This window comes from Bos javanicus, chromosome 13 (assembly GCF_032452875.1).
Source record: "Bos javanicus breed banteng chromosome 13, ARS-OSU_banteng_1.0, whole genome shotgun sequence".
NCBI lineage: Eukaryota > Metazoa > Chordata > Mammalia > Artiodactyla > Bovidae > Bos > Bos javanicus.
This window is the reverse complement of record NC_083880.1, coordinates 79395212-79420258: the sequence shown is the minus strand read 5'-3', so window position 1 is coordinate 79420258 and position 25047 is coordinate 79395212. Positions and strand designations below refer to the sequence as shown.

Genomic DNA, 25047 nt, shown 5'->3' with positions numbered 1-25047 from the left:
GGCCAGGGACCGAGTCAGAAGCTCTCGGAGTGGTGGCTGGACTTACAAATTTTAGCAGGTGAACCAGGTGATTCCAAAGGGCAACAGAGGCGCTGCAGCTGCTTTGATTCTAATTATCTAGTTGCTCAGCCATGTCTGATTCTTTTGTGACCCCCATGGACTGTAGCCCACCAGGCTCCTCTGTCCCTGGGGTTCCCCAGGAGTGGATTGCATTTCCTTCTCCAGGGGATCTTCCTGACCCAGGGATCGGTCCTGCATCTTCTGCACTGGCAGGGGGATTCTTTATCACCGCGCCACCTAGGAAGCCCACCTTGAATCTAAGGTCCGCCGTTATTTTTCAGAATATCGCTGTTCTAGATCTGTGAACTCCAAAGCAGAGGGTGCAAGGTGACCCGTGGAGGTGCAGGAAAGAAAGATTTGAGTGTTCACGCACACTTCAGTTTCATCTTCAAAATTAAAGCAAAATTTAAACCTTACTAAGAGCATGAAGATTGACCTGGGACCCTCCCTCAATTTATCAGACGAACATTCGTCAGGTACAGTCCTTGAAGTGTCCTTTAGAAGGAGTCAGAATTCTGGAATTGTTTATTTTCGAAACATTGGAATACAGACTGTGTTTTATGAGTGTCTAGGTGACTGGTTTTAGGGATGTTATTTAACTAAATTAACCTCATAAAAAAGGCAGGTGGTTTTACAAGATTCCTGCAGGGAAACTCCAGATGATTAATACAGGCCCAAACAAACCACAAAGAAATGGCCAACACATTATGAGGGAAACCCATGACAGGCTAGGGAGATGTGATGATTTTTCCTCTGGCTTATTGATTCACTTACTGACACCTTTAAAAAATTGAGAGATGGCTCACAAACCATAACATTTGTCCTCTTAAACGTACGGGTCAGGGTGTATTAGTACATCCTCAGTGTTCTGCAGTCACCACTGCTATCTAATGTCAGCGTGTGTTCACCACTCCAAAGAGGGACCCTCCCTACCTCTTAGACTCCCACCGTTGCCCAGCTCCTGGCAACCACCCGTCTACTTTTTGTCTCTGTGGGTCTGCCCATTCTGGACATCTCAGATGCCTGGAAGCAATCAATACCTTTTGCACCTGGCTTATTTCACTTGGCGTAACATCTCCAAGGTTTTTCCAGGTTGCGGCCTGTGTCAGCACTTCATGCTCCTTTATGACAAACAGATACAACAATTTGAATCTGTAATTTTAAATAATTATAATTTTAAATCTATAATCCTCAGCATATGTCATTTTGAACTTTTAGCTAACTCTGTGAAATATGCTCTCTTCTTTTTAACACGTCATTTTATAATCTTTTGCTGTTTCTCAATGTACAGTATAACTTGAATACACATGTGGGAAAGGTACTTAAATTTTTTTCTCAACATGGTCAGAATATGGCAACCCACTCCAGTGTTCTTGCCTGGAGCATCCCAGGGACGGGGACGGGGGAGCCTGGTGGGCTGCCGTCTATGGGGTCGCACAGAGTCGGACACAACTGAAGTGACTTAGCAGCAGCAGTCTGTATATTGCCTGGAATATGGAATCATCTGTTTTATTTTACTCACCCTGGCAAGTGGAAGTATCTTTAACTTTTATTGATACATGTGTCTGAGAAAAATCATGACTGGGAGCCACGTGGTGTCCTTTGTCAGAGAAAACCAAGACTAGTGGTTTTGAGTGTTCTTCTAGGCTGTTTTATATGGGTACATTCTTTTTTTTTTTTTAAAAACATAGTTCACCTTGTTACACATATTTTGATCTGTGAACTGTGATTTTTCACTTAATAGTTTGTCTCTGATACTGTTGTAGGATTTGGTAGAGTTGGAATTTACTGAGCGGTTTTTCCCTTTTCTGTTTAACGAGTATGTTGGTGAGTGTGTGAGTGTGCTCGGCCGTCAGTGGGTGCTGTGCCCAGCTGGCGCGTCTCTTGCTTTCTGCATCCATAGGGAGCACAGAGAAGCACACAGCCGAGCACACCCCGCGCACGTCTCGTGTGTTTTTCTCTAGGACACAGAGCTTACTTTGTTTTTTAGTCATTAAAAAAGAATTCCAGTCCTTTCTTAAGATGCATTTTTTTGTTTTTTGACTACAGAAAAAATAAATTAATGTGGATCGGTACAAAGAAAAAAAATTGAGGTCACCTGTATCCACATCAGTCGGAGATTCCCGGTACCAACACCTGACTGCATAAAACGCCATGCCGGTTGACTGCCTTTGTGCGTCTGCGGAGATGTCTGCTGTGTTTCTCTCTCTCTGGTTCTTTTTTCTTTCCAACAAGAAGTCATTATATTTTTGTAATTCCTTTAAACTAGAGCTGAGGATCAAAATTATGTGTAGAATTGAAAAATATGTATATATGCCTGGACCCTACTGTATTCTTTAAGTGACCAGGACCTGGGCATATATATTTAGATTTCTTAAAGTCTTTCCTGGTTATTCAGTGAAGCATTTCTGCCTAAGACCCACTGTTAGAATAACACTGTCCAGCTTCCCTTTTTTCCCCACACATGTCGTAGTTATGACCCTTTTGAATGGTTTTATAACAGGGCCAGATAGGGTAGAGTGAGGAGTGCACCTCGGAAGGAAAATTCATTGAGATGGAAAAAAACGCAGTCATTAAGACAAATCATATTGTAATGCAGTATTTAAAAAACTCAAAACGAAAGTAAAAAATTCAAACCTTAAATCGACAGGCTCCAGTTGAGCACTTGCACAGGTTGGTCTCACCGTCCTGACCCTGGTTCTGTGGCAGCAGAGGGTGCGTGTCTGGTTCCCGGCCTTGCCGCGATGACGGGATCATGGCGGGATCGTTCTTGGTTGTGGGGCCAGCCTGTGCGTTGCAGGCTGTCCGGCAACATGCGTGCCCTCCACTGTCTAGCTGCGTGTAGCACACTCCCCCTGCTCTTTGTGACAGCCCCACGTATCTCCAGACACTGCCCAAGGGGGAGGGCAGAATCTCCCAAGCTGAGAACCCCTGTGTTATATGTGGTTCCGTTTCAATAAATTGAAATTTGTTGGCTTTGTCATACAGAAAGGTGTGTACTGTCACATGGTAAGTGTTAGTTGCTTAGTCGTGTCTGACTCTTTGTGACCCCATGGACTGTAGCCCACCAAGCTCCTCTGTCCATGGAATTCTCCAGGCCAGAATACTGGAGTGGGTAGCCATTCCCTTCTCCAGGGGATCTTCCCGATCCAGGGATCGAACCCAGTTTCCCACATTGCAGTCCCATTCTTTACACTCTGAGCCACTGGGGAAGCCCAGCTATTACGCAGTAAATGTTATATTTATTCAGTCACTTAGCCTGTAAGTCAGTTGATTCATTTGGAAGTTGTAGCTCTGAGCCTGTCTCTAGAAGAGTGGCCCTTTGAGGTTAATGAGTTATCAGCTCTGAGCTTTATTTGGAGAGTGATGTGGACCTGTTGAAACAGGAATTCCTTCTCTTCAGTAGTGTACTTTTAAGCAGTTGCAACCCATTTGTGGTATCTGTTGATCTTGTGAATGTTCAGAAGTGGTAGTGTTTTCACTGCATTTGGAATAGAAGATGGGTAAGAGAAGGCGGATATTCATGGTGACTGAGCATTTAGTTTTTGTATTACTCTTTCCTGAAATATAGGCTGGGGTTCTCATCGGGAAATACCCTTGCCATGGATTATTAACGAGAAACGGAGGCCTCTTTTTTTTCATGGAGTCTCCAGGTCTCATTTGTTTGCTGGGGTGGCGTGGAATGACCGAGACACCCCGCGGTGCGGGACACCCACCCCAGGCCCGAGGCAGGGGCCTGTGTGTGCGGAGAGCTTGATTCTTCACCCGACTTCTGACCTCACGAGGGCCTAGCGTGTCCTGCCCTCCTTAAGAGGACCCGTGGCTTCCCCCGTAGGGCAGAAAGGGCCGTAACCTGCCTCTGTGGATACCACATCTGTTTTTATTTTCCCCTGGTATTTTTTAAGTAAGAAGAAATGTGTGTAGGTTAAAGGGCCTATGGGGAGGAGGCTGGAGATAAACACTGTACAATGGGAAGCTTTTCCATATGGGCAACGTGGGGATGCTTAACAGCCGGACCCAGTGCAAACGCTGGCCGAGCCCCTCGTAGTGGCCAGTGCCTTCCTGGTATGTGCGGATCACCATTTGGTGCGTGGAGGAGCCTTTTATTTGCAAGTTAAATCAGAGTCGGTGGTTGTGACCCGTCTTCCCTGAAACATCTTAGTAGTGTGTGTCCTTAGTCGCTTCAGTCATGTCCGCCTCTCTGCGATCCCATGGACCATGGCCTGCCAGGCTCCCCTGTCCATGGGATTCTCCAGGCAAGAACACAGGAGTGGGTTGTCATTTCCCTCTCCAAATCTGACCTGAGACAGGCCAAAACGATCTTAGTCGTAAAGGGGGATACATGTCAATTTCAGAGAGAGACAAAGGAACGTGGAGGTAGCAAGTCAGTTGCTTGCGACGTTGGTCTGATTCAGTCGCCGTCTTCTAGTTTATTGTCAAGTAGTTCCTTGATCTGAGAGTCGGGTCTTTGCAAAAATCTGGGCTGTGTTTCTCTTTTTGCCTTGCTCTGGAGTGGTTTCACCTGGAATGCAAAGCCCCAGGGCTCTGTGTTATCCCACATTTAAAATATTAGTGGAAGTATCTGACTCCTGTAGACATAATCAGATTGCTTCTAAAACCCAAAGGTTTGTGAAAGATACCCTTAATTCAGCCTTCCCTTCAGACCCACTGTTGCTGAAACTTGCCAGCCAGAGCAATTACTTTGTCAAAGGTCTTGTTATTGCTCCTAATGGTAAATAATAATTTGGTCCAGGTGCTGAGGAATGTGGGCAAAAAAATGAAGACACACGTCCACGGCCAGAACATAAATTACAGAACTTTGAAGAAAAAAAAAAAACATTCTTGATTTAGCCTCACTACGAGAGGGGACCTTTCTGTAAATCTTCAGTCCTCGTTATAATTTTAGAGTTAAATTCTTTATAATTAAAAGCACTTGGCAAATAATGATTCATTTAAACTGTAGTTCTGATATATTACTCTAATTATTGTTACCATGCAGTGCCCTTTGGCCTGGAAGTGAAACCCGTGTCCTCTTGACACCAGAGGTTAACAGAGCAGGAAGCCAGAGCGGTGTGTGTGCCTGCGTGACCAGAATAATTTAGTAATTGTCTAATTACCTGAGCAGTCTGATGCCACTGCTAAAAATAGTATTAAAAAATTAAATGAAAGTCTTTTCTTGTTTCTCATAACCCATCTGTTCTCTATTTTGGGCAACCATGTGTTCATGGGTATAAAACATGATTCATTTTAAAAGATCAGATCGCTTCTCCTCTGTTGGATAAAATATGTTTTTAATGGGATGTACTATATAGTAACTCATAAACAGCTCTCGCTTCTGAGACTCAGTTGTGGAGGTAGGGAGGCTCTGATATTTTGTCCTAAATTGTGACTTAAAATCTGGAACCGATGTTGGTCAATTTGATATTTATTTCTTCTTAAAAATGGTGGGGGGGAGGGAGAGTGTCAGATGAGGACTTCTCACCATTATCTCAGGAAAATTAAGTTGTTTGTTCAACAAATATCAGAGGCAAGTTATCTCCTGCCCTTGGTACTAGAATTCAGTAGACAAGCTATCTGTTCTCACGATCTAACAGGAGAATTACCAGGTAAACAAGCCAGTTTTAGTCAGTGAAGACAACAGCCCGTGGTTCCCAGTGGGGTGGGCACATGAGGCAGAGCCAATTAGGGGGTCAGGGGAAGGCATCTTTGAGGAGGTGACGTTGAATCTGGGGCCTGAACGACGAGGTGGAATGAGCTAGTTCTGCAGAGATGTGGGAGACAGTCTTCCAGGCAGTGGGCACAGCAAGAGCAAGGGCGCTGAGGCCGGATAAGGAGCTTGGAGAGAGGCTGGTCAGGTGGGTCATGGGAGGCATCTCAGTTTTACTGATCACTAACTCATAGACTACTGACAAGTAGTCTTTCTAGTGGCCTTAATTTTTTGTTATATTTTAAGGCAGTAGAGCAACTCAGCACAGCACAGAGCAAAGCAGTAGAACCCATTCTTCAAAGCAGAGCCTTCATGGTACCTGACGGTACACAGGTGGGGATGGGACTGCTTGTCCTCCACGTTTGATGCTGCTGAGTGCCTTTCTCGGGGTTCCGCTACTCCACATGTGGGTTGAAAACCAGCCCCTAGCCCACTCCTCTCATTGGCAGGAAACCGAGGCCCAGAGGGCAGATGGGCCTTGCTTGAGGCCACACAGCTGTTGACACCTAACCCGAGTATCAGACTCAGATTTCTCACCTTCAGTTCAGTTCAGAAGCTCAGTTGTGTCCAACTCTTTGCGACCCCACGAACCACAGCACGCCAGGCCTCCCTGTCCATCACCAACTCCTGGAGTCAACCCAAACCCATGTCCATTGAGTCGGTGATGCCATCCAACCATCTCATCCTCTGACGTCCCCTTCTCCTCCTGCCCTCAATCTTTCCCAGCATCAGGGTCTTTTCCAGTGAGTCAGCTCTTCGCATCAGGTGGCCACAGTACTGGAGTTTCAGCTTTCAACATCAGTCCTTCCAGTGAACACTCAGGACTGATCTCCTTTAGGTTGGACTGGTTGGATCTCTTTGCAGTCCAAGGGACTCTCAAGAGTCTTCTCCAACACCACAGTTCAAAAGCATCAATTCTTCGGTGCTCAGCTTTCTTTATAGTCCAACTCTCACATCCATACATGACCACTGGAAAAACCATAGCCTTGACTAGACGGACCTTTGTTGACAAAGTAATGTCTCTGCTTTTCTTTTTACCGTGTTGCTCAAAACCTTTTCCCCAAGACTTAACCCATAAGGAGGACAAGCCATGTGCTGAAAGGTGTAGTGAAGAGGTGGATGAGGGCTGTGTAGGCTGGGCAGCCGCTTCTTAGACAAGAATTAGGGTCCTTGGTCGGTGCCAAAGGCAGAGCTTGAGCACACTTCAGTTAACTCTTGAAAATCGACCTTGAGTGCACTTCTGGTACCATTTTGCAATGTGTCTTGACTGACATTCTCCCTGCCCTGCCCTGGGATGTTCGTTGCCCTTTAGAGCCCCATTGAGGCTGTCTTCCATTTTAAACTGCAAGGAATGTACAGGTAAAACGGTGGCTCTAAACTGGGCAGCATTTTGGTCTCCATGGGGCATGTGGCAACCTCTGAAGACATTTTTTGTTTGTTCTCCTGTGACACCTGGGGTTGTTTCTGGAGTCTAGGAGATGGAGACGGAGACGCTGCTGAGCATCTGCTACACACAGCATGCGCCCCCACCCAATAGAGAATCATCCTTCTCAAGAGTGAGCAGTTGCTGTTTACTCGCTTAGTCATGTCCATCTCCTTTGCAGCCTCATGGACTGTAGCCCACCAGGCTCCTCTGTCCATGGGATTCCCCAGGCAAGAATACTGGAGTGGGTTGCCATTTCCTTTTCCAGGGGATCTTCCTGACCCACGGATCGAACTTGCATCTCCTGCATTGCCAGGCAGAGTCTTTACCACTGAGCCCCCAGGGAAGCCCCAAATGTCGGCAGTGCTGAGGTCCTGGTCTGAAACACCAGCATCGCTGGCAGTGTAGCGGAGCCCCCGACACCACCCACCATTCCTGGGTAGAATCGCCCACGTACCCTAGACTGTCATTTCTTCCTTTGTTTATTTTGTGTTTGTTTTTGGCTGAGCCCCAAGGACTGAACCCCTGAAGTGCGCGCCCCTAGGGTGGCACGTGCCCCTAGGGTGGCACGTGCTAGAGCAGGCCGGCGGGCGGGAAGCCGCGAGTCCGCCGGCCCCTCCCTCCCCGGAGGCCCCTCCGTGTCCTGGTCCTCCTCGCTGTTCTCCTCTGCCTCGCTGTTCTCCTCTCCCGCAGCAGCCCCAGGACCCGCCGGCTCAGAAGGGCTCCGCGCCGACCACCAAGGTGCGGCGGACCATGAGCAGCCGCGTGCACGAAGCGGTCAAGGCCATCGCGCTCTGCCACAACGTCACCCCCGTGTACGAGTCCAACGGCGTCACCGACCAGGCCGAGGCCGAGAAGCAGTACGAGGACTCCTGCCGCGTGTACCAGGCGTCCAGCCCGGACGAGGTAAGCCCCGCGCACGCCCGCCGCCCGGCTGCGCCGCGTGGCGAGGCCCGCGAGCCAGGTTGATGCTGGGCCCCTAAAGGCCCCGCCCTTCCTCCGGAAGGAGCAGTCTTGACCTTGAGATGCATCATAAATCAGGGAAGAGCAAGAGATCTGTGTGGTTCAGACAGACAGCGCACGGGACACAGGTCCCTTAAATGAACCACATTCCTTCAAAAAGCTTTATTGATACAATCCACATAGCATGCAGTTGCCCCTTTAATGGAAATACAGCTCAGTGTTAATAGTATTTTCGTGGCGTTCTGTAACCTCACCACAGTTGATTTTATTTATTGATTAGTGAATTTTTATTTATTTTGGCTGCACAGGGTCTCTGTCGTGGTGCTTGGACCCAGTCGTTGCTGCGTGTGGGCTTAGTAGCCCGACAGCATGTGGGACCTTAGTTCCCTGACCAGGCATCGAACCTGTGTCCCCTGCATTGGAGGGCGGAGTCTTAACCCCTGGACCACCTGGGAAGTCCCCACCACACTCGACTTTAGTGCATTTTCACCACCCCGAAAGGAAGCACTCCATGCCAGTCTTCCCACAGACCCCCACCACTCCTCCCCGCAGCCCCTGGCGAGCCCTGACCTGCGTTCTGTCTGGGTAGACTGGCTGTTCTGGATGTTGCGTTCAAGTGGAAACACCTGCTGTGTCTCGTTTTCTGCCTCATTTCTTTTGCTTCGCGTGTGTTTTCAAGATTAATCCACGTAGGGGTGTGGCTCAATTCTTCGTGCCTTGTTTTGAATGAACGGTATGCTTTTGAATGGATAACACTGTGTTCCGTTTGTCCTCTGGTTGATGGGCCTGTGGAATGTTTATATCTGTTTTTCTGTGAACCTCTGTGTCCAGGTTTTTGTGTGGACACGTGTGTTCAGTTCCCTTGGTGTGCATATAGGAGAGGGATTACTGGGGGTGTTAACTTTATGTGTGACCTCGGTTTCACAGCGTGTCCTTTGGGTTGTGTCTGTCTGAGCTTTGCCTATGATGATGTCAGGTTACGCGTTTCTGGCACCGGCCTTGGTGTCTGGACTCACACGACGTTGGTGTGTCCCGCTCTCAGAGGTTCTAACGTAGGTTTCTTGGCTAAGGTGGTGTCCCCTAGAAAACTCTCCTTCCGGCTGAAGTCGCTGTTTTCTGTGACTGACTCATAACACCAGCCCCCTGGGTGACAGGGTGAGGGCTTTAACCAGAGTTTGTTTTCAGAGCCCGGATTCTTTTACTTTTCTGCTAAACCTTTCACTAAACCATTTTTAGACACCACTAGATACCAATTTTCATTAATTTGAAATATAGCCCCTCTACTAGGTTTCAATGTATTTTTTTCTTAAAAAAATGACAATATTAATATTGGCAAAGGTTTTGCATCCTCCTTTTTTTCACTTAATGTTTTATCATGCCTGTTTCTAAATTTTTTTTTTTTTAGGGTTATCGTTACCATCTTTCTAAATTCCATATATATGCGTTAGTTAGTATACTGTATTGGTGTTTTTCCTTCTGGCTTACTTCACTCTGTATAATAGGCTCCAGTTTCATCCACCTCATTAGAACTGATTCAAATGTATTCTTTTTAATGGCTGAGTAATACTCCATTGTGTATATGTACCACAGCTTTCTTATCCATTCATCTGCTGATGGACATCTAGGTTGCTTCCATGTCCTGGCTATTATAAACAGTGCTGCGATGAACATTGGGGTACACGTGTCTCTTTCCCTTCTGGTTTCCTCAGTGTGTATGCCCAGCAGTGGGATTGCTGGATCATAAGGCAGTTCTATTTCCAGTTTTTTAAGGAATCTCCACACTGTTCTCCATAGTGGCTGTACTAGTTTGCATTCCCACCAACAGTGTAAGAGTGTTCCCTTTTCTCCACACCCTCTCCAGCATTTCTTATTTGTAGACTTTTGGATCGCAGCCATTCTGACTGGTGTGAAATGGTACCTCATAGTGGTTTTGATTTGCATTTCTCTGATAATGAGTGATGTTGAGCATCTTTTCATGTGTTTGTTAGCCATCTGTATGTCTTCTTTGGAGAAATGTCTATTTAGATCTTTGGCCCATTTTTTGATTGGGTCATTTATTTTTCTGGAGTTGAGCTGTAGGAGTTGCTTGTATATTTTTGAGATTAGTTGTTTGTCGGTTGCTTCATTTGCTATTATTTTCTCCCATTCTGAAGGCTGTCTTTTCACCTTGCTAATAGTTTCCTTTGATGTGCAGAAGCTTTTAAGTTTAATTAGGTCCCATTTGTTTATTTTTACTTTTATTTCCAATATTCTGGGAGGTGGATCATAGAGGATCCTGCTGTGATGTATGTCAGAGAGTGTTTTGCCTATGTTCTCCTCTAGGAGTTTTATAGTTTCTGGTCTTATGTTGAGATCTTTAATCCATTTTGAGTTTGAAAAATTGAAAGCATTTCCTCTAAAGTCAGGAACAAGACAAGGGTGCCCACTTTCACCACTACTATTCAACATAGTTTTGGAAGTTTTGGCCACAGCAATCAGAGCAGAAAAAGAAATAAAAGGAATCCAAATTGGAAAAGAAGAAGTAAAACTCTCACTATTTGCAGATGACATGATCCTCTACATAGAAAACCCTAAAGACTCCACCAGAAAATTACTAGAACTAATCAATGATTATAGTAAAGTTGCAGGATATAAAATCAACACACAGAAATCCCTTGCATTCCTATACACTAATAATGAGAAAACAGAAAGAGAAATTAAGGAAACAATTCCATTCACCATTGCAATGAAAAGAATAAAATACTTAGGAATATATCTACCTAAAGAAACTAAAGACCTATATATAGAAAACTATAAAACACTGGTGAAAGAAATCAAAGAGGACACTAATAGATGGAGAAATATACCATGTTCATGGATTGGAAGAATCAATATAGTGAAAATGAGTATACTACCCAAAGCAATTTATAGATTCAATGCAATCCCTATCAAGCTACCAACAGTATTCTTCACAGAGCTAGAACAAATAATTTCACAATTTGTATGGAAATACAAAAAACCTCGAATAGCCAAAGCGATCTTGAGAAAGAAAAATGGAACTGGAGGAATCAACCTACCTGACTTCAGGCTCTACTACAAAGCCACAGTTATCAAGACAGTATGGTACTGGCACAAAGACAGAAATATAGATCAATGGAACAAAATAGAAAGCCCAGAGATAAATCCACGCACATATGGACACCTTATCTTTGACAAAGGAGGCAAGAATATACAATGGATTAAAGACAATCTCTTTAACAAGTGGTGCTGGGAAATCTGGTCAACCACTTGTAAAAGAATGAAACTAGAACACTTTCTAACACCATATACAAAAATAAACTGTTTCTAAATTTTGTTGAGTATTATTAGAATACAGTTCTTCAGATTTACTGCCCCTGAATGGACCGTGACATCTTTTAACTGCTCATATTTCTGGAATTTAGATTATGCCTTCATTTCAAGCAGCAGTAGTTAGAAACATTTCTAACGGGCATCCTTGCACCTGATGTTTGCATAAATGGTGTAACTGGGTTCATGATTTGGCCAGGTATCTCTGAGGGCCTCCCGTGGGCCAGGCACTAGGAGTCTACATTAAACAAGACACCAGGCCACGTCCGTAGGGGCAGCTGGAGTGAGACAGTGGAGCACGTGGATCCTGGGTTCCCAGCTCCACACCTGGGCAGGTTTCTTATCTTCACGGTGGCTCTGTGGCATGGGACAAGAGGGTGTTGTGAGGCTTTTAGTAAATGGTCAATAAATCCCGCGGGTCAAACTGAATGAATATGTTTATGTAAATTACAAGAGCGCTTCCCGGGATTTTTTTTTTTTTTAACCATTTTACTCTTCCACCAGCATTGCAGGGAATCCCAACTATTATTAGTCTTACTAATTTCAAGAAGGAAGGAGGGGCTTCTGTGGTACATGAAGTTTTATTATTTATTTTTTTTAATATGTATGTGATGACAGTTGACTCATTGGAAAAGCCCCTGATGCTGGGAAAGATTGAGGGCAGAAGGAGAAGAGGGCATCAGAGGACGAGACGGGTGGCTGGATGGCATCACTGGTGCAGTGGCCATGAACTTGGGCAAACTTCGGGAGATGGTGAGTGACAGGGAGGGCTGGTGTGCTGCAGTCCGTGGAATCACAAGAGGTTGGATGCGACTGGGTTACTGAGCAACATCAGTGACAGCTGACATTCACCATGCACCTGGGATTGTGTGAAACTCTGTCTCTGTTATTATTTAATGCTCACAGCAGCTTTGGGGAAGTGCTGCAAGTATTAGTTAGTCATATCTGACTCTCTGATCCCATGGGCTGTAGCCCGCCAGGCTCCTCCGTCCATGGAATTCTCCAGGCAAGAGTACTGGAGTGGGTTGCCATTCCCTTCTCCAGGGGATCTTCCTGACTCAGGGATCAAACCCTGGTCTCCCACATTGTAGGTGGATTCTTTACCGTCTGAACCATGTCAGTGACTATTACTATTTAATGCTTCCAACAGCATTGGGAGGTGGTTTCTATCATGACCTCTGATTTACAGATGAGGAGATGGACACACAGAGAGGGTAAGCAACTTGGCCAACGTTGCATAGCTGGTGAGCGCCAGAGGTTGGTCCCAGGCAGCACCTGCTCTTGCTGGCTCAGCCTTCAGCCTCCTGGTAAAGCGTGTGGTTGAATAAATTGTAGACAGAAGCCTTGGAGTTAAAGGAAATGTTGCAGGAAGGGAAACCTCTTCCAGGGTCTGAGAGCGGGCTCTTGTCTAATACTCAGAAAAGAACTGTCCGAAGAGACAGACATGCTGGAGACTTTACTGGGAAGGGGCACCCTAATAGAGAGCAGGAAGATAAGGGAACCAGGAGAACTGCTCCGCCATGTGGCTCCCAGCCTTGGGTTTTATGGTGATGGGATTGGTTTCCAGGTTTTTTCTGGCCACTCTGCCTCAGGGTCCTTTCTGTTAGCACATGAATTGCTCAGCCAAAGTGGCTGCCCGCGGGAAGGACTCTGGGAGGTGGCGGGACACGTGGTGTCTCCGTTTGGCCTTTCCCGAACTCCTCCAGTTGGTGGTGGCTTGTTAGTTCCGTGTTCCTCACTAGGACCTCCTGTCTCGTGCAGATGGTTACCTATGGTGCCTGGTCAGGGTGGGGGGTTTCAGTGTGCTTCCCCTAACAGACTGAAGCGACTTAGCAGTAGCAGTAGCAGATACTACTCAGACGGAGGGGCCTGGTAGGCTACAGTCCATGGGGTCACGAAGAGTCGGACACGACTGAGCGACTTCACTTTCACTTTCCCGTAACAGAAGCAGGCTTTTCTCCTGTGCCCCATTCGGCTAAACTGTTCCTGGAAGGAAAGAATTCAGGCTGAAACTCATTCATGTGTTTTGAAAGTCTGGACCCCTCTGAGAACATCAGTGAGCTGGTGGTTGATGTGGTCGAGGGAGGCACAACGGGAATCTTCTCCAAAGGTCAGGAAGGACGCTTGGGTGTGTCTTTCCCTGTGAGGTCCTTTCTTCCTCCTCCTCTGGGGCAGCGGAACGTGTCCCCTGGGAGAGTCCTCCTTCCGTCTTCTCGGTATTTGTGGAAGAGCTCAAACTGTGAAGCCCAGTTGATCCGTGACCACTGATATCTGAACCAGGCTTTTTAGGGGTGAAAAATGTGGTAGCCCTTGGCCACATTCTGAGATGGGACTTGTGTGCAGAAAGAGAAAAGGAGGGAGGGACTGTAGGTACGGATGGAGTCTACTGATCTCTTGGGACTTCTGCCCTGGAACAAAAAGCTTGTCTCTTTTGTCACTGTTTCTTCACCGGGGTTTGCCTGCTTGATCTTGCTTTTCCATTTGGGAATGGGAGGATGTTACCACTGAGTGGGCCTTGTGAGAAAGGACCAGAGTCTTGATAGTTATGGGCTGGGAACCAGTAGCTTGTGGGTGTTTGGTAGAATTTAAATTAGAACAGGTTCCAAATGTTGGTGGTTGGATGAGCACTTCTGCCTCTGGGCTCCTGTTGACTACTGACACGCATCTGTGGTGGTCTTTAATGCCTGCCCGCACCCCTGGTTCCTGCTGAACTTTGATATATTTGTTTTAGAGCTGTGTAAAGGTTTACCACAAAGGTAAATCTTCCATGGAATGCTGTGTGCTTCTCAGCTCCTTTTTTGTTAAAGAGAAGAGCCCTTTATCTCTGCTGTTCGCTAATCACCTTTGGATTCAGATTTGTTCTGTTTTGCTAAGATTCTGAATAGTGTTTCTTTGTAGAAAGATATTTTCTTTTGGTCTTCGGTGTCTTCATAGAGGTCAGTGTTACTTTCTTGGTTTCCTTTTCCCCGTGACTTTTATTTTTTTATTACTCAGTTATTTCAGGTTTATGATAGAGAATGTAGAGAAGAAAAAAGGTAAGCCAAACCCTACCAACTATAGGCGTGTTATTGTTCAGTTGCTAAGGTGTGTCCAACTGTTTGTGACCCCGTGGACTGCAGCCCACCAGGCTCCTCTGTCCATGGGATTCCCCAGGCAAGAATACTGGAGTGGGTTGCCATTTCCTTCTCCAGGGAACCTTTCCAGATCAGGGACTGAACCCGAGTCTCCTGCATTGGCAGGTGGATTCTTTACTACTCAGCCACCAGGGAAGCCCCACTAAAAGGTGTAACCACTGTTAATATTTTCCCCACCAACCTTTTAAACTACTTCGAAAGATGCATACCTCAAAACAGAAATCTGTGTATGTAAATAGACCATCTGACAGAAAGTTGGCCGAATCTGTTGCCAATGAAATCTTTCAGAAAGTCGTCCTGTTTCCAGATCTCTTTGGGATTCCATGTAGGAGCAGCGGGGTCTAGAATCCTACCTTTGAAATTCTATATCAATAAAGCCTCACCGGTGCGGGCAAGGTCAGTTGATGGAATACATACAGAAGCCAGTATCCTTTTTACTTCGGAGCTGCTGGAGTAATTCCTACCAGTTGGCGCAGGATTCATTTCCTGTAACAGAAAGCAGGATTTCCTAAATTTGTTTCCTGTGCGCATTCCGCCTGGGAAGCCTTGAAGTGTCCTTATTCAGCTACTGATTACAGCCTGGGGGCAGCGCCCGCCCCCGCCCCGGTACAGTGGCTCCCCAGGGAAGTGAAATGGCTGAAGTCTGCTGGGGAGAATTCTGCCCTGACCGCATCCCATCCTTTCGAGGATGTTTGGCACCGTCAGAGGTGGGGTGCAGTGGAGGGGGCTTCTACAGACTCTAGAGGTGGAGAGCATCCCTGTGTCCATTAAAATGTCAGGGGCTGGGAGTGATGCAGACGGGGTGACAGAAAAGGGGTGTGCTGTGAAGGTACAGCGCTCTAGAGGTGGATTTTACTTTTTGTTCCCCACTCCGGTCTTCTCGCCTGGAGAATCCCATGGACACAGGAGCCTGGTGGGCTACAAGCCAGAGCTCTCATGTCGCAGAGCCAGACACGACTGAAGCAACTTAGCATGCTCTCATTATTAGAGTAACAGGGCTTCCCTGGTGGCTCAGTGGTAAAGAATCCGCCTGCCAGTGCAGGAGATGGGTTCAGTCTTTGATCCGAGAAGATCCCCCCTACCGGCGAACGACGGAGCCCGTGCACCCCAACTGCTGAGCCTGTGTTCCCAGAGCCTGGCTTTGTGACAAGATAAACCACTGAAGTACTGCTACTTGAGAGTAAGCCCTGCTCTTTGCAACAAGAGAAAAGCCTGTGCAGCAATGAAGACCCGGCACAGTCGAAAATAAATAAATTATATATATATATCTAAAAGAAAACAGTAGCAAGAGCTTTTTATAGAAAAATAAAAAATTAAAGAAAAAAAAAGCCAAAAATATTTTGATGTTTTTGCTACCTCTGTCTTGTATGTGTGTGTATATATATACCTTATATGTTCAACGACCTTGACTCGTTCCCTTGCGTTATCCCTTTCCGGTGACCGTCCATGATGGGAAGGCTCTTAGTGACTGCTGAGATGCGGCAGGGATCATTCTTTCTGACCTTGACTCGTTGCCTTGCGTTATCCCTTTCCGGTGACCGTCTATGATGGGAAGGCTCTTAGTGACTGCTGAGATGCGGCAGGGATCATTCTTTCTGACCTTGACTCGTTGCCTTGCGTTGTCCCTTTCCGGTGACCGTCTATGATGGGAAGGCTCTTAGTGACTGCTGAGATGCGGCAGGGGTCATTCTTCCTGCCTCCCAGGCATAACACTTCGGTGGCCCCTCTTTTGGCGTCGTGACTAACGTCGTGATGGAGGGCCTTGCGTGTTCAGCCCCCCTGTGCATCGCAGCGCCCACAAAAAGTCCCAGCTGTCTCATTTCGTGTTTTCTTAGCCCTGTTGCAAAGAGTGAGGAGCAAAGCTGTAGGGGAAGGGAAGCTCGTGGCCTTGAAGAAGGGCTGGCAGCCTCCCAGTCTGTTCGCAGCCTTGAGGCTTTTTTCGCTTCCCTCCACGACTGCATCCCTGTCCCTCCTGAACGCCTCCTGGTGCCTGCATCTCGGCCCCAGGCCGTGGACAATGCCAGCATTCAGACGCGTGGGGGAGTGGAGTGTTGACGCAGAGTGGTTTGGGAGGCTGAGGGAGCTCCACCTTCACGTGGCCAGGCACTCGGCCCGAGGGTGAGGTCAGAGAATGGTGGTCGGGAACTTGATAAAAACCCTCCGTCAGTGTCATTTATTAACCATCGGGCTGGAATCTTGAAATAGGAGTTCGGTTGCTCAGAACAGAGGGGTCCTGTGTAAAAGGCAGGACCGTGGGGTTGTGGGGGACACGAGAAAACTGTCGTATTCGCCTTGTTTGGTTTGAGCTCATCCGTGGACAGACGTGTGAAAGTTCGGTCCTTTATCGTGTTCGTTTTGGCCAGCGTGGATTAAGTAAATAGTAGTTTCTGAATGGCTAAATTTTAATGGACGGGATGCCACCCTTCCTTCTCAGATACTCATTTGCATCAGAGTTAAGTGATAGGAGGCTGAATTTTGAGTATAAGATCAAGGAAATTTAGATCAGGGAGTGGCCCTTTATTCTGCTACCTTGATCGCCGATTCTTTGTGAAAAGAATGTTTTAGCCGCAGTTCGTGGGGTGTGGGACCTTAGTTCCCCGACCAGCTATTAAACCCGCATCCCCTGCTTAGTCTTTACTACCGGACCCCCCGGGAAACCGCCTGTCCACTGATTCTTAAACGTTGCTGGCTCCATGATGGTTTATTTTTTTAATCAGCAAACTTTAAAAATCACTGCATTCTGTTAAGAGTCAGCTTCTCCTGAGAAAGATCAGAACCTGGAAGACTGGGCCCGCTTTCTGCCTGGCAGCAGCGAGCGAGTGGGGCGGCTGCTGCCTGTCCCCCGGCGCCCCGCCCCCGCCCCGGAGGCCCGCCCTGCCCCAGTCCACTGCCTGCCCTGTCCTGTCGACGGTCGAGCCTGCAGCCACCCTGTGGCACATTTTGGAAACTTTTTTTTTTTTTTTTTTTTTTGAGGATGGTTGCTTTCCAGTGTTGTACTGGTCTCTGCCACGCATCACCATGAATCATCCACAGGTGTTCATGTCCCCTCCCTCTTGAACCCCCCTCCTGCCCCGCGCCGCATCCCACCCCTCTGGGTTGTCTCGGGGCCTCGGGTTGAGCGCCTTGGGTTATGCGAAAACTTCCTAGCAGCGCTCTGGTTGGCGTGTGATGCTGTGTGTGTTTCAGTGCCGCGCTCTCGGTTCAGCCCGCCCTCTCCTGCCCCCGCTGCGTCCTCAGGTCTCTTCTCTGTCTGCGTCTCTATCCTGCCGGGCAAAGAGGTTCATCAGAAGTACCGTTTTTCTAAATTCCATGCACGTGCTTTAATATATGGTATTTGTTTCTTTCTGACTACTTCACTTTGTATAATAGGCTATAAGTTCATCCACCTCATTAGTACTGACTCAGATTTTACGTTCCTTTTAATGGCTGCATAACATTCCATTGTATATATGTACCATAACTTCTTTATCTGTTGGTCTTTCGGTGGACATCTGGGTTGCTTCCTTGTCCTGGCTATTGTAAACAGTGCTGCAGGGAATATTGAGGTATATGTGTCTTTTTCAATTACAGTTTTTCAGGGTATATGCCCTGTAGTGGGATTGCTGGGTCATATGGTGGTTTTATGAAACTTCTTTCTTCAGTAAAGAATACCCTAGGTCTGTGGATACATTTATAATCCTGAAAGGCTGGCTTCAGGCAGACTGGCTACTCTTTGTAAGCCTGGCTGTTTATCTGATTGAAGGCCACCAAAGAACCCTTTTATTAATAAATCAGACAGTGCATTTGTGCGTGTTCTTACGTTTCGCATGTATCCTGCTTTTGACAAGAATTCAAGGCTCTTTAGCCTGCCTGGCATAATTCCCAAGCACACATTCCCAGGTACAAAGGGAAAGTTATTAAAACTTATCACAGATGGCTCGTTGCTGACCAACAAATGATGAAAAAGCCCTTTCATGGGCAGCTCTGGCGAGAGTTCTTCAGATGGGCTTTTATTTTCGTGGGGGCAGGGTAGAGTGGCAGACTGTTTTTTTTTCCCCTGACCCAAACCGGAATATGCAGCCAACTCACAGAGCCAGATCCCTGCTCTGGCACTTTCTTGGTTTCTAGCATTTGGCTTTGACTCTTAATTTGTTTATTCATTTACCTAATGCATGCGTGAACGCTCAGTCGTGTCCAACTCTTTGTGACCTCGTGGATTGTAGCCCGCCAGGCTCCTCTGTCCATGGGACTCTCCAGGCAAGAGTACTGGAGTGGGCTGTCATTTCCTTCTCCAGGGGATACTCGCTATGTAGGGATCGAACCTGTGTCTCCTGCGTTGGCAGGCTGGTTCTTTAACACCAAGCCACCTTATGCGACGTCTTTTTCTGCTGCCGTTTTGACCTTTAGATAGCTTTACCCAAGGCCCTCTAAGACCCCTACTCAGTGAGACTCAAGACCCCTACTCAGACTCAGTGATACTTCAGGTGAGACTTGAGGATTTGGCAATATGGAATGATTCTTTTGAACTAAAGCTCTGACCGCCTAGGGGAAGAAGTAGCCTTATTCACATTCTCTTGTTCTGCGAAGGGATAGCTAGCGTCCCTTTTTGACCCCTGAAATGTCTGTCTCCACCCCAGTTGAGAAGGCCTAGATAGCCCCCCATTCTGAACAGCTCTCTTCTGAGTAGGCCCCAGGGGATTTTATGTCTTCTGATAGAAATCAGCTTTAAATTAAGGCTGACTTAATGTTAGTTGAAGTGAGAGAGTGGAAGGTGAGAAAGAAAGGCCCCCGCAGGGCTCATATCCTGTTGGAATCAGCCCCTGAGGAGACCTGTGAGCTTTTGATTAGGACCTTGGCCCGGGGGTGGGGGTGGAGGGCGGTGGGGGCGTTGCTGAAGCGGAGTGCGGGCAGAGAAGATGTTTCCGTGCCTGGCAGTTCACGCTTACCCGGAGCTCGAGTTGCTGGTGCTCATTTGAGATTTCCGGTTCAGCTTTCCCTCCAGCACAGTCCTGTGGGGTCTGTGCCAGGGGGCATCTGGGCTGGCTGAGGCCAGAACTGCCCCCACAGCCCTGCAAGCCGCTTCCCGTTTTGGATCCTTTCTTTTTCTTTCTTCTTTTTTTGGGCCAGCGCTGGGGCTCCGTTGCTGCACTCGGGCTCTCTCGGTGCCGCGAGTGGGGGCCGCCCGCCCGTCCCTGTGATGCACGGCTTCTCACTGTAAGGACCTCGCTTGTTGCGAAGTCTAGGGCGTGTGGTCTCAGTAGTCCTGGCAAGCGGGCTGAGCTGCTCCGCAGCACGTGGAGCCTTCCTGGACCAGGCATCGGCCCTGTGTCCTCTGCATTCGCGTGTGGACTCTTAACCACTGGACCACCAGGGAAGTCCTCTCGATTGACATTAAGAACAGGCTTTCGGGGACTTAGCGTATCTCCTTGAAGCCCAGTATCTCAGACTTTTCACATCATTTCAGAACAATTAAACACGTTTTTAAGGAGTGAAATAATAGTTGTTTAAAAGCAGGGATAAAAAAAAATCTGTTCCCTAGCAGTCCTGTTAGAAAGCATCAGAGGAAGAATTATTTTTCGTTTGTTACTAAATTGGTATGTAAAGGAGGATGTAAATTTAGTCAAGCTTTTGAGTCTTGTATAGACCTAGGTATTTATAATCTCTCACATTGTGTAGGGATATTTATTTACTTAATCAAAACTAAAAATGCTAAAAATAAAAGAAATACATGTATACACTAAAACGTTTCAGTAGCATACATGGAGAAAAGGAAAGGCTGGAAGGAATTTCTCTTTGTGTGTATGACCCAGTGAGCATTTTAATGCACACAAAAGTGAGAGTCGCTCAGCCGTGTCCGACTCTTTGCGACCCCGTGGACTATCCAGGTCTCCCGCATCGCAGGTGGATTCTTTACCAGCTGAGTCACCAGGGAAGCCCAAGAATACTGGAGTGATCTCCAGTGGATCTTCCCGACTGAGGAATCGAACTGGGGTCTCCTGCACTGCAGATGGATTCTTTACCAGTTGAGCTACTACTCAATGTTTTTTTTTCATATATATGGATGAGATTTTAAAAATATTTACTGATTTTTTTCATTTTAAACTCTGAAAGAAAATTGTTAGTAGATAAGACGGCCATACTGAAATTCAGAGTGATTAGAACAAACAGTTACATGAATGCATTTCTGAAGACTTATGCAAGTTAGTAGCAAAAAATAAATTACTACTTGGGACTTCCTGGCAGTCCAGTGATGAAGCCGTCGCCTTCCAATGCAGAGGATGTGGGTCCATCCCTGGTTGGGGAGCTAAGACCTCACACGCCTGTGGCCCAAAAGCCAAAACATAAAACAGAAGCAGTAGCATAACAAACTCAATAAAGCCTTAAAAACTGGTCCACATCAAAAAAAAAATTACTTGATTAGCTCTGTCTTTGGAGGTGGAGGTTGGTGGGGACTAGGAGGTGGTGAAGGTCGGTGGGGATTAGGAGGTGGAGGTTGGTGGGGATTAGGAGATGGAGGTCGGTGGGGATTAGGAGGTGGAGGTTGGTGGGGATTAGGAGGTGGTGGAGGTTGGTGGGGATTAGGAGATGGAGGTCGGTGGGAATTAGGAGGTGGAGGTTGGTGGGGATTAGGAGGTGGAGGTTGGTGGGGATTAGGAGGTGGTGGAGGTTGGTGGGGATTAGGAGGTGGAGGTTGGTGGGGATTAGGAGGTGGTGGAGGTCGGTGGGGACTAGGAGGTGGGCATGTTTGGGGGCTGTTACTCTGCCCCCGGTGCCTCCTGTCCACTTCCTGATGGTGACGGGGAGTCAGGGGTGCCAGGCGCTCACGGAGGATGCGCTGATGTGCGTGCACCTGGTGTTCTGAGGACGGGCGTCTGGATGGCCCGGGATGGGCACTTGTCTTGGGCCTGAGTCTGCTGGACCTAGGGTTAGATCTCATCTCAGCCCGTTGTAGCTGCCAGTTGGGAGCAGCTCCCCTCCCGTCTCTGTCTGTTTCTTCATCCCCCATGTAGAGCTGGTTGGCAGCTCCTGCCTCCGTGGGCTCTCCTAACGAGTGGACGCGGCGCTGTCACCCGTGCACCGTAGCTCATCATCCTTGCCGTCCCCCTTCCTGTGGCAGCGGGGGGTCGGGGCGGGGTGGTCGCCCCTTCCCAGCTCCCCCCTTTTCTACTCCTCTTTCCTTCTTTCCCTGAAGACCCCAGGCCAGATTCCTCTGCAGACATGTTTCATTTTCTTCACGGGCATTTAAAACATGCAGCTTACTTGCTTACACTGAAAAGTTGAGAGCGCTTTTGGACAAGGTCGGCTTTCTGGGTTTTCTTGAGAAGCTGGAGCCGTGCCCGCCCTGGGCGCCCATTCCCGGGGGACGGCCGCCTCCAGCTGGGGCTCGGGCCCTTGCCGGCTGCCGTCCCCAGCGGTCTGGCCCTCGCCTTGGAATCTGCGTCCTCCGTGCCTTTTGATGCGCAGAGAAGCAAGCCTTGCTCAGGCTGTGAAAACCTCTAGCTGGTGACTGGACCCGTCCCCCAGCAAGCGCAGAGGGCGGCGGAGGGCATGGCTGGGCACCAGGTCAGCCCCCCAGCAAGCGCAGAGGGCGGCGGAGGGCATGGCTGGGCACCAGGTCAGCCCCCCAGCAAGCACAGAGGGCGGCGGAGGGCATGGCTGGGCACCAGGTGAATCCAGGTTCGGCCCCGGAACACCACCACTCACAACTTGGGAGCTTCTCCGAGCCTCGGTCTCCTCACCGGCACAGACCAGCGTTCTCACCCTCGTCAGGCCTGCCGCGTGGGTGGGCTGGGGGTGATTCTCTGTCGGGGCGGGGGGGCTGTCCCGTGAGGTGTGGAATGTTTAGCAGCTCCTGGCCTCCCGACAAGATGCCAGGAGCGAATGTCCACCCTCTGCTTGGCTGTGACAGCCAGCACTGTGCCCTTGGGGGGCAGAGCTGCCCAGTGGAGAGCTACCGTAGATTCCGTCCCAGTCGGGTATCCGTGAGGTTTAATGGGGAGCCTGGACGTGCGCGCCACCCCCTCCCCCGCCACGCCCGCCTCGTGCTCCTTCTTTCCCCATATTTGCAGTTTGCTCGGTGCAGATTCTTCCCGATGGGACCCCTGGTTGCACTGGTCACCCTTGAACCTGTGTAGCTCTCTCCATGGTCTGGCTCGTGGCTGCTTCAGGGAAGAGAAGGCAGCCGTGAGCCTGGGGCGCCCGCAGGCCTGAGCTGGGTGCTGGCATGTCGCCGTGCCAGTGCGCCTCCCCGAGGGACGCAGGCTCCGCCCCAGCTCAGCTGTCTCTGTGTGCCCGTCCACCTTCCTGTTCGTTGGCTGTACCTGTGCACCAGGACGCCCGCTGTGTGTCTGACCTTCGGCCCTCGCCTCGTTTAGGTGGCCCTGGTACAGTGGACGGAAAGCGTGGGCTTAACGCTGGTGGGCCGCGACCAGTCTTCCATGCAGCTGAGGACCCCTGGCGACCAGATCCTGAACTTCACCATCTTGCAGCTCTTCCCCTTTACCTACGAAAGCAAACGCATGGGCATCATCGTGAGGGTGAGTTGTCTTTCGTTTATGGCTAAAAATTGTTTGTTTGTTTGTTTTTCTTGATAAAACATGCCTAAGTCTGGTGTGTGTCTGAGGGTGAGTTGTCTTTCGTTTATGGCTAAAAATTGTTTTTGTTTTTTAAAAACGCACCTAAGTCTGGTGTGTGTCTCTGGCTGGACGTTCTCTCTTACCCCTTTCTTCCTCTAGTATTGCCTGTTGTTTAGACCAACCAGAGGACACAGTTCCCTCTGCAGAAAGAGAATTTGTTCTTCAGTTGCACAGATCTCTGATAGCTGCTCAGCTTTTTGGTCAACCCCATTTCAGAGTGAAAGGTCTAATGAGCGTAGATCAGGCAACTCATGGTAATAATATATTTCTCATTGTATATTCATTTAATTAAAATATATTTTTTCTATTGAGGTGAAATTCTGGACATGATTAACTTATTACCATTTAGTACATTCATAATGTCGTACAGCCACCGCTTCTGTAGGGTCACCCCCAAAGGAAACCTCATAGCATTAAGCAGTCACTCCTCAAACCTCCTTGCCTGTCGTCTTTGGAAGCCTCCAGTCTTCTTTCTGTCCCTAGGATTTACCTATTCTGGGCAGTTTATGTAAGTGAGATCACACAGTATTCCTGGCTCCTCTCACTTAGCCTAAAGTTTCAGACATTCATCCATGTCGTGCCTGTGTCCATGCTTCGTTCCTTTTTATGGCTGAATAGTATTCCACGTTGATGATCCATTCACCCATGAGCGGGTGTTTGGCCTGTTTGCAGCTTTCGGCTGCTGTGAGTAGTTGGCTGCTGTGAACACTCATGTAAAAGGATATAAGTACCTATTTTCAGTTCTCCAGGTTAGATGCCTAGCAGTGGGATTGTTGGGTCTGTTTCCCAACTGCTGGATAATTCTCTTTTACCTTTATGAGAAACTGCCACAGCTTTTCTGCAAAATGATGCACTCTTTACATTCTACCATGTGAAGTTCTGGTTTCTCTTCCTCAATGCCTGTTATTTTCCATTTTCTTTTCATTGTAGCCATCCTGGGTACTATGACGTGGTATTTCATTGTGGTTTTGATTTGCATTTCTCTAACGGCTAATGATGCTGAGCATCTTGTCATATTCTCATTGGTCGCTTGTATTTCTTCCTTGGAGACGTGTCTGTTCAAGTCATTTGCCCACTTTTTAATTGGGTTGTCTTTTATTGTTGTCTTGTAAGAGTTCATTATAAGGTCTAGGTCCCTTATCAGAGATATGACATACAAATATTTTCTCTCATTCTGTAGCTTATGTTTTTGTTTTCTTGATAAAATTCTTTTCATGCACGTAAGTTACTCATTTTGATGAAGTCCAGTTTATTTTTTTCCTTTGTTGCTCTTGACTTCGGAGAAGGCGATGGCCCCCACTCCAGTACTCGTGCCTGGAAAATCCCATGGACGGAGGGGCCTGGTAGGCTGCAGTCCATGGGGTCGCTAGGAGTCGGACACGACTGAGTGACTTCACTTTATTTTTTCACTTTCATGCATTGGAGGAGGAAATGGCAGCCCACTCCAGTGTTCTTGCCTGGAGAATCCCAGGGACGGGGAGCCTGGTGGGCCGCCGTCTGTAGGGTCGCACAGAGTCGGACACGACTGATGCGGCTTAGCAGCAGCTCTTGACTTTGGTGTCGTACCTGAGAGTCATGAACTAAACCCAAGGTCATGACAATTTACCCCCGTATTTTCTTTGAAAAAGTTTTTGTAGTTTTCTCTCCTCTGGTCATCAGTCCGTTTTGAGTGACGCTCCTGCGTGGTGTGAGGTGGGGTTTAGCCTCATTTGCCTGTGGATATAGAGTTGTCCCAGCATCGTTTGTTGCAGAGACCATTGTTTCCCCATTGAATAGTCTTGACACTTTTATCGTAGTACAATATTTTCCGTGATTTTT

At 47.9% G+C, this 25047-nt stretch overlaps 1 protein-coding gene across 2 annotated transcripts in view; it reads left to right on the top strand.

The window, feature by feature from the left end:
- ATP9A (ATPase phospholipid transporting 9A (putative)) overlaps positions 1-25047 on the top strand; it is a 127052-nt gene that overhangs the window by 69742 nt on the left and 32263 nt on the right. For both annotated transcript variants that reach the window (XM_061437975.1, XM_061437976.1), the window contains exons 14-15: positions 7884-8096; positions 22969-23130. In XM_061437975.1, coding sequence (XP_061293959.1) covers positions 7884-8096; positions 22969-23130 — 375 coding nt within the window. The remainder of the gene's footprint in view (positions 1-7883; positions 8097-22968; positions 23131-25047) is intronic.